The 9,801-nt window shown below is 35.4% G+C and overlaps 1 protein-coding gene across 1 annotated transcript; it reads right to left on the reverse strand.

The window, feature by feature from the left end:
* Positions 1 to 2,661: 2,661 nt before the first annotated feature.
* Positions 2,662 to 7,001, reverse strand: LOC124630068 (J domain-containing protein). Its single transcript, XM_047163787.1, has 3 exons — positions 6,864 to 7,001; positions 6,317 to 6,418; positions 2,662 to 4,045 (listed from the first exon to the last, which is right to left on the reverse strand). The coding sequence occupies exons 1-3, from the start codon at positions 6,948 to 6,950 to the stop codon at positions 3,722 to 3,724; spliced, it is 513 nt and encodes a 170-aa protein (XP_047019743.1). The 5' UTR covers positions 6,951 to 7,001; the 3' UTR covers positions 2,662 to 3,721.
* Between the last annotated feature and the right edge of the window lie 2,800 nt (positions 7,002 to 9,801).

Genomic DNA, 9,801 nt, shown 5'->3' on the forward strand with positions numbered 1-9,801 from the left:
TCTGTTTTTTAGTTTGTTTTTTTTTTTTTAAGTAGATTTAGTTTTTATTAAACTATTATTTGTTTTGTAGAATTAAAATTCTCTTTAGTATACAAAAAATTGACAATATTAGAGAAAACGGCTAAAGATAATTATTGGAAATAAAAATTAACAACGAGTCCTGCCTTATCGACTGGTGTTTCCTAGCTAAGCTACTAGGTGATCTGCTGACCTACTAGTACACAAGATGGGGTGATGATAAATAAAACCGCCTCTGTGCACTGTTCTAAGCTGGTATATTAAAGTCTTACAAAAAAAAAACATTTTGTCTTAGAGTATCGTTTGTAACTAATCGCGCGCATTTAAACGCGACAACGCCATCTATAGAGCGAGTAGGAAGCATTCAAATGTTAGTCGCAAACATACCGCCCACCAAGGACGTTCCTTCAGTAACGTCCTTGGTGGGCGAAAATGAACTAAGGATGAACTATACTTAAAAACATTTGAACTACATAATTTGCACTTGTACTGTATACATTAAATTCGAACAAAATTTACACATTATGACTCATATACAATGAATATATACATAATACATATAACAATTTGACCTTATACTAACAAAGTTTAAATATGAATAACAATATTATCTTAAAATAATTAACATAGATATGGAAAGACAATTTAACAATATTGTGATTTTGTACATTTGATCTAAAAGTAAAGTAGTAAATATTTGTTGTATACTTGATTTTAAACATATGTAAAGTGTAAATTTCTTCTAAAATAACATGCGTAAAACATAAAACTTATTCAACTACGGGTAAAATACATATTTTGGATGTTGGTCTCTTGATGGTTGAAGATTTGGTGCGTAACGTGACGACACGGGTGATATTACCAATAGTTGTCACTATCCATACAAGTGGGAAGTTCTCATCAATACAAAGAATATAAGTCCAAACGAGGTATTTTACATATTCAGTTGTCGAGTTCCCTCGACTTTCTCTGGTCTCCATCATCAGGTCAGCTCCCAACCTTTACTGTTGCATAGGTCTTGTCAATACAAATAATTTAAGCCCAAACACAAGGTAGTTTACATATTCAGTTGTCGAGTTCCCTCGACTTTCTCTGGTCTCCATCATCAAGTCAGCTCCAAACCTTCACTGTTGCAAAGGTCTTGTCAATACAAATAATTTAAGCCCAAACACGAGGTAGTTTACATATTCAGTTGTCGAGTTCCCTGGACCCTCTCTGGTCTCCATCATCAGGTCAGCTCCAAATCTTCACAGTTGAATAGTGCTTTTAGGCGTACACCTGAGTGTCAAGTTTTTACCCTATGTATGCCTACAACTTTCGAAGGTTGCCCTCGATTTCTTAGGGTTTCCATCATCAGATCCTGACCTGATGACTATGGGACCAACTGGCAGCTATTCCGAGTCGAACAAAAAAAGAATCACGTAGATCGGTCTATAAACCTCGGAGTAATCGATGTGTATGTGTAACCTCCTCCTTTTTGGGAAGTCGGTTAAAAATGGAATAATTTTATCAAATTAGTGTATTGTCATCGGTCCTCAATAAATCTACAAAGTTTGAACGAAATCTGGCCGTTTAAAGTGGGTCAAAATCGCGCCCAAAGAAGTCGGTTACAAACCTACAAACATACAAACATACAGGTGAAGCTAATAAAAAGCGTGTAAAAAAACAAGGTGGGTGGATGTTTCGTCTTTATTGTTATTTTACCTGATCAAATCATGTATCAGTTGGACGTGCCTGATACTGCATGATAGGCAAAACTACACATGCATCATTTTCAAGTCAAACGGGAGAAGATGTTTCAACCTATGAAGATAACGCAACATTCCCGTAACCTTGTGATTAAAATTCCGGACATAGGTTGGCCAGTTGAGAGTTGTCTGAATTTTTCAAGGGTTTACACGCTAGAGTTTAAACGAAGTAGAAAGTATCTGCCTTTTCAAATTGGCCATTAAGTTTCCTGATTTTAGTTGTCATGTCTCATGTCATCAGCATGAAGATACGCCCACTGATCAGGAATTAGGAGATAATAAATATTGTAAAAAAGGTGGTGAAAGAATTCCTCCTTGTGGCACGCCAGCAACAAGCTTACACCACTTTGCAAACAAACCGTCAATTCATACTGACTGCTGCACGCCTAGAAGATATGAAGTTAACCTGTAAACCTAAAGACCTGCGAAGAAGCTGTGTACCTGGTTAGGATGAATAATAGGATATCATGGGTGACAGTATAAAAAGCGTTTGAGAAATCAATACCAGCATGCGCTTGATTACCCACGTTTGTTTTACTATCATTAAGTACTTTAAGGGAGAGCAGCACCAGTAATACTTTTGTGTTAGCTCACATCAGTTTATTTTTTCAGACTGTAGAGATGACGAGTAGTCAAGTCTTAAAAGAAGCTTCTGCAGATGAGTTCAGAAGGTGACAAGAGTTTAGATTTTTTATGATATTCTTTCAGAATTATGTACAGTGTGGCAGTATTACTAAAACTGCCTCTGAAAGTCACAGTAAACATTATGCGATTAATAGATAGGGTCCTAATATTTAATACTTAAACTTGTATGAGTACAAGTTTAGTTCTACTGATAGAAATTATTTCTTGATAAGAATTATAATTAAGTAGTTGCAGAATTGAAACACCAATATGTTCAGCAAACCTTTATTGTTTTAAAGATGTATTACATCAAAAATAAAAACATTTTATAAGTTTTGGCTTTAGCTTGTTAGAATACTTATCGAGACAAAACATTAAAAGTTTAAAATTCCACTACCCATTTATAACATTTAAGTATATATTTAAAATACATAAAGTAAATACTGATCAAACAGTTAACACATAATAACATTTAATTTCTACGTAGCTATCAGGTAACACAACATTTATCTTGGAACAAATACGATTAATGATTATATACGTCGTTAGACCATTAGAAAGTAGAATTGTCAAGGTCGCAGAAGGTAAACATAATCAAACAGTCCTGTCTCGCAACTTTACCCTGTATATATCTCACAACAACATCCGTTATATTCTCATTCTCTTTAAAAATAATATCATACTTATAGTAAGATAAAGAGGATCAAAAATATAAATCTTCAAAATATCGAGATTCTTTAAGTAGACAATATTGTTCTATAGCAGAAATGTGATAAATCAGACTCATAAGTTTATCAGGAATGTGCACAGCTTACATCTAGGGGGTAACAGCTAAGAGTGTTTTACACTAATACACCATTCTAGGGGTCTGGGGCTCCTACATCAAAAATTCTGTTCCTACATACAACAGAAATACATTTAGCACATCAAACACCCAAAAACAGTAATTAATTAGATATCGAGCCACATTCGAGAAACGTACCGCGAGCTGACTTGATGAATATTGTGCCGTTATTTTATAACTTATCTATAATTAATTATCCTTAATTTTAATACATTTAATAATTGTCAAATACAACATGACTAAATTTGTAAATTGTAATAATGGCAAGTAATTAATTTAACAGCCTGGTTGCAAACATATCACAAAAATGTGATTAGGTAAAAATTTAAATTAAGTACAACAAAATGGTGTATAACATAAAAAAAGAGATTAGGGCACAAGTAACCTCTTTGATAAAAAATAAATAAATAATAAAAAAAAGTAGTCCCAAGGAGATGGTCTAATGAAGTCGGAAAGACTTCACTAGACTGATAGAGAGTGGGACTATTTAGATTTCATAGTTGCGGAATTTGGAGATGACCTCGGATGGAGGCTCCTGGTTGCCGGTTCCCCAGCGGCCCCACAGAGCGGCGCCGCCCTCGGAGGCGCGGCGAGCGGCCGGGTTGGAGGGGCCCAGGCTGGAGGGGCCCGAGGCGCGGCCGCACTCTCCCTCGAGCATGCGATCCTTGGTGTTGGGCTTGGTCCAGTGCATGGACTGCTGCACGTGGTCCTTCATGCCGAGCCACTGCTTGTAGCCCATGGAGATGCCGCTCTGGCGCCACTTGTCGTACAGAGCGCGCTTAGACGGATCGCATAGCGTCTCCTTCGCCTCCTGGTAAAGTAAACAAAGGAGTTTTATTACATTGTTCATTAATTTTAACTCCAACATATAGCATCTTCATTATCATCGTACACCTAGTTAGGTAGTCAGTATGCCTTGATTGTGGTTAGACCTAATTTAGGTTTATGAACCTAATACCCTTATTAAGATAATATATCTATGTAATATAAAACAATAAAAATTATCATTATAATGTAAGAATGATTGATTACATTCGGTTACTTTTGTAGAATAATATTTTTATATTGCGTCAGTTGAGTCCGAGATAAATAATGTTTTTCTTATTCAATGTGACGGAACTTGATCGGTGTGGTTAAATATTATATACTACTTGTATGAATATCTATTGCGACTGCGGTTTGCGGTATTGTGTTAGTGTTTCATTATCTTAATCAAGGTAATGCTGGTGACTGCATAATAACGTATTTTATTCTACAAATGAATTTAATTGCAGTATTACTCTGGTCTACGTAAGCCCGTCTTTAAACAAAGGGTACCTGCGTCTTTTGCCGGGAAAAGCTTTATTACAATTGTAACAAAAGTTATAGAAATCATCTAGAAAGCGTTCCGCCTGAAACCTGTTACCTGGAATTTGCTTTTAAATGGATTAATTTCCTTCCGAGGAAAGTTAATTTGTGAAAATGTTACTACACTTTTAAGTCTGCGTATCTGCTTTCAGAGTTCTCTCTATATTTTTTCGAAGGCACATTGTGACGTAAATAACATAATGGCGGCGGTGCGTGGAGCGAAACGAACTTAATTAATGATAAGGGCCTACGGGGTGACGTAACTATATTTAACCAGTTATGCGAAAACTCAATCAGCCTGTAGAGAGCACGGTGTAGAGTGTTTGCTGCGTTCCTATATTGCCTGTTTCACCCCAATAATTTCAGTAATTGGGACTGTATTTTATTTTTGTAGCTAAAAGCAAATGCGAATTTCGTTTGTATCGTAGAGATCTGTACATACTAAAGTACGTATGTTGGTGGTTAACAGTAACTATATTTTATGTAAGATAAAGTTATTGCGAAACCGTTAGGCTAATACACTCATCAACAAAAGTATTTAATAGTCTACGCTGTAATAATTGACTATTGTTTAATTACAAGCCATATCTAAACAACGATGCCAATTATTTAATTCCGTTCAGCGTAATATGGCAATGTAAATAATTCAGTGGGTACCTATCTTGAATTTGTCTTGGCCTTCCAAACCCCGATAACATCTAATCGTGGAAGTTAGAACAAATAAATCTGCTCTAATAAATTCAACGTCTAACTTAAATACTTTGACTGCGTGTCCATCAATTAAACTGCTAACAAACTTTAAGCTTCAACTTGGCGTTTCATGTTGCCCTGTTAAGTATCTATTCTCTGAACAACTTTCAGCCCGAGAACTTTATAAACGCTTAAAATGTATAACGATAACTTTTGAGCCGCGGAAATCATTTAGGTCACTGAAAATATTTCATTTTTAACAAAGTTATGCGATGTTTGAATTTTTGTAGCGACGTAGCTACTTGTTTTGAAATACCGTTCATTTGCACCCCCAAAAATGTAATGTTGAATGGGTATTTATGTCTCGTATTATTCAATATTTATTTACTCGAACATAAGAATGTTCATTGTTAATATGCATTAATAAGCAATATGAATAACTCTCTGCGACTTGTATGTACAATAAATAAGTATAAGATTTCAAAAAACTCACTCTACCAAGACTACAAAAAATGGATATCTAATAAAGTTCCAATCGTAGTCGGAATATTAAAAACCTTGAAATAAAATTAGTGTGCAATTAACGCGCAATAGAACTGTTGTTCCAGTTAACGACTGAGCAAAAAAAAACAAGTTCACCAATTATTTTAATTCGCAGTGACGATATTTTTAGGGCTGATTAAATCAGCCATTAGTCTATCTATTTAGTATTTTATAATTAAATTTAAATTTCGTTATTTAAGTATCTTGTTCACAAAAATAGGACATCCTTGTCATTCAAAAAAACTATATATGTATATTCTTCGTCAACTATTTCAATTCTGAAAATAACAAATTCTAGTCGCGTATTGGTTTGTTTGTTTTGCTGCTACACCAATAAGGTAGAACAGAAACAGGTAAAACTTTGCCATCCAAAGATTGCATCTGAGGGAAGCACGTTGAATGTACATTTTTATCCTGGTGCGTCAAGTTGAAGTTTTCCTTTAGGAGCTAGCAAGCTGATAAAACAGTTCATTAGTTAAAGACTGTGGACTACGTTTCTTACCTTTAGTTGCTGGAACTTGGCTTCAGCTTCCTTGTCCCCATCATTCTTGTCAGGGTGGTACTGCAGAGCCAGTACCTTGTACTCAGCAGTGATCTGCTCAATCTGTAATTGCACAACCAAACATTAGCCTAACAGTGTCAATTAGGCGCAGCCAACAATTAAACTACCATTAAACTATAATTGTAAATAATTCGCAAATAAGTTCTTAGAAACTCCGCAAGAAATTCCGTCATTCACACACAAACGTAATATAAATAACGGGGAACTGGAAAACCCAAACACAAGACATTGACTCAACAAAAGTTAATTATTTCTCCTCCGCCGCGGAATAACACCGTTCGCATGAATAAAACTACTATTACATTAGTAAACTTTCATACATTAAGCTGGTTATTTTTTATCAGATCTAGGTCAACTCTCTGGGACCTCGACAAAATAAGGTCATCGAGCAGTACATGTGGAATCAATACACTATAGAAATCAGAGCATATCTATTATTGCATAAATAACGTTTCGAAATAAAAATATAATTCAAGAAGTTACTTACACTTGAGTGTTCGTCACAGCCCAACAGGCCGTAGAAGTCGTCGTCGGGGTTCTTTTGATAATTTAGTATTTCATCGACGCCAGTCATTTTCACGACCCTCCCGCACGAGACCCAAGCAGATACTAAATCCGAGTTAGCGCTGCGCGAGAACTTACTAACGCGACCGATGGTAATAGTCGAGTTGTGAATCGATTCGTTTTGTAGCAACTCGGTAAAACTGTGAGTTATATAAAAATTTAATGCAAAATATGTATTGTAAATATCTATGTAAAGAAAGATAATCTTTATGCAAAATTATTCGTGTGACTTTTTATTTTGATAACTTTTAATGATTTTTGTAGCTGAAGCAATGTTTTGTGTATTGAAGTTTATATCAAAGCTAAAATTAAAGCGATGGGAAAACAAGTTTTAGATAGAGTGTCATGCCATTCCCTTATTCCCGTTATGTCAAAAGGTTTGACAGCATGGCAATAGCGTTAATTGAAACAGTTAACGAGCTGTGACTTGGGTACCTACAGACTTTAGTTTTGACAAACTGTGAGGTTTTAGAAGCTGTTATTCTTTATTGTTGGATCTCAATTATCTCTAACTTCTTATAATTTATAATATCAGAAATGATAGAGCATTGAAGCTCCGTTTCACATGATCTTGAATAAGTTTAGCAAATATTCGACTAACAAATTATTACAATTTAGTTTCTTTTGAACGCACTACTTGTATCTAGTACATAGTAAATATAATAAAACGATCCCAGCTAATAATCATAGCAAGCAATGTACACAAACACGAATCTAAGACTGTGAGCGTTTTTATAACGATTTGTCAGGGTTGCCTTGTTTGTGAGGTATTAGCGGAAAGCTCGGCAATTAGTCATTCTACAATATATATTTTTAAATTATAGAATTTTTCAATTATTATTTTATATAATTAATTTTATTTTTTTTTATTTTACAAGTTATACCTAATCATAATTATGTGTACCTACCTACATATTAACAATTGCCCGTAGGCACATTTATGCAGATATTTTTCATAACTAGGTATCGTCACAAACGTAGTATAATTTAGTGCTAGTACAAATGGCCCGAGCTGCGCGTCTAGTTCACGGATCGATGCATTCAGGTGTAGGTACAACTGCGCGGACATAAAATCTACATTGCACCAGTCAATAGCCTGCACTAAAACTGGGAGCCTAGTCAGACACACCTTTATTTTTATAGACACCACCGTAACTGCGTCATAGCTTGCAAAGTATTAATAAATTGTCGTACGCATAGTTATTTTTCGGACTTCTTTTGAAGACATCAACAATTTTGTCACGTCTTTATTGGGTCTCCAAATGGCTCTAATCAAGATGATTGCCTCTATTCATATAGATGCCTAATAGAATTGAAATAAGATTTCGGAACCTATTTCTAGGTTACGCACACGCCACAATCGAACTTTAATTAATATTGACCAATAAAAATACAGGACAAGTAAAAGCGTGTGATGAAATTGCCAGAAATATCAATTCTGCAGAACTTAGGTATTCTCAATTTCTGAAATTCACCACATTTTATTTTATGTTGTGATACTAAACTTATTTGTCTTCGACGTAAACAAACTCTATCATGAACAGTAAATAACTACGGCGTCGAGTCGATACTATTATGCGCACCACATTCGTGCCAGATAGTATCAATTGGCCCGCTATTGCCTGCGTTTACATAAATGTATATAAGGAATAGGAATATAACATTATGAGCGTCATCCAGCTAAGTACTTCACTTGGTACCTACATTTCGATACCAGGGAAAGAGGCGACCAAAGAAACGATGAATGGATTAGGTGAAAGATGATACGGCTAGAAAGAATGTCCCTTGTGAGATGACGTCAGATAGAAGATTAAAGAACGAGAAAATATACTGCTCCTGCATAAAAAATGGGGATACGGGGAAGAGTAGGAGGACCATCTTTAGGAAAGCGTAACGGCATCAGGCGGACATTGGAGTACTCCACTCCCAGGGTTCAATTTGAATTGAACATAGCAACTCTATATTTACTTATGGTGTGATAGAGATTCACAAGGGCATCAGGAATAGGTGCCATGGTCTATGAAAAATCATTGTTATTTATTTTTGTATATCAAGGAAATTCTAGAGAAATAGAACACCAAAAATTGAATCATGTCCGGTGTTTATAATTTAAAAGATATAATAATGAGGTCACAGTTATCCTTAAAACGGGCATGATGCTTAATGAATTTGGCCCAGTTTATAGTTCAGCGTATCATCCTACTTAATGTTGAAGGCCCATTGCGTAAAGTGGACCCTAACTACGTAATAACGTTAAGCAGAAATAGGATGGCCAGCTAGATGTCGGTTTACGAGCATCGCGAATGAAACATCTTATTTATTCTTATCTACGTAGATTTTTACTATGTCCACGTGACTAATTCCACAGGTAACAAACAGATTTACGGGAGTGCTATATTTAGTTTCTTCGCTACGTTAACTATGATCTTTTTAAATTAAGATATTTATATTGTTATTTATTCATTTTCGCCCACCAATTCAATCTCAATCTTGGACTCCCAAATGCGAATTCTCTTCTTTACATGCTAAATATATCTCAGATTTTATATGATGTTTGTCTCATCGTTCCAATGGCTTGAATGTTAACTTCTTTATGATGGCCGTCTGTCCCATGGTTATGTGAGGCAACTAAGTAATTTGTGGCTACTGTATGCAAATGAGCGGGCAACGTACTGATATTAAAATAAGTATATAATAAGTAATTACTTATCATACGTGCAAGATATACATGGCATCCATTGAAATGTGCGCGCTAGTGTAATCGTGAAGGCTGACGACATTGCATATTCCGTGCATGCTCTAGACATTGGCGTCCAACGCGCTTTTGCATCAAAAATAGCTACTGAAGACGCGCTAAACGT

This window comes from Helicoverpa zea, chromosome 4, assembly GCF_022581195.2.
Source record: "Helicoverpa zea isolate HzStark_Cry1AcR chromosome 4, ilHelZeax1.1, whole genome shotgun sequence".
NCBI lineage: Eukaryota > Metazoa > Arthropoda > Insecta > Lepidoptera > Noctuidae > Helicoverpa > Helicoverpa zea.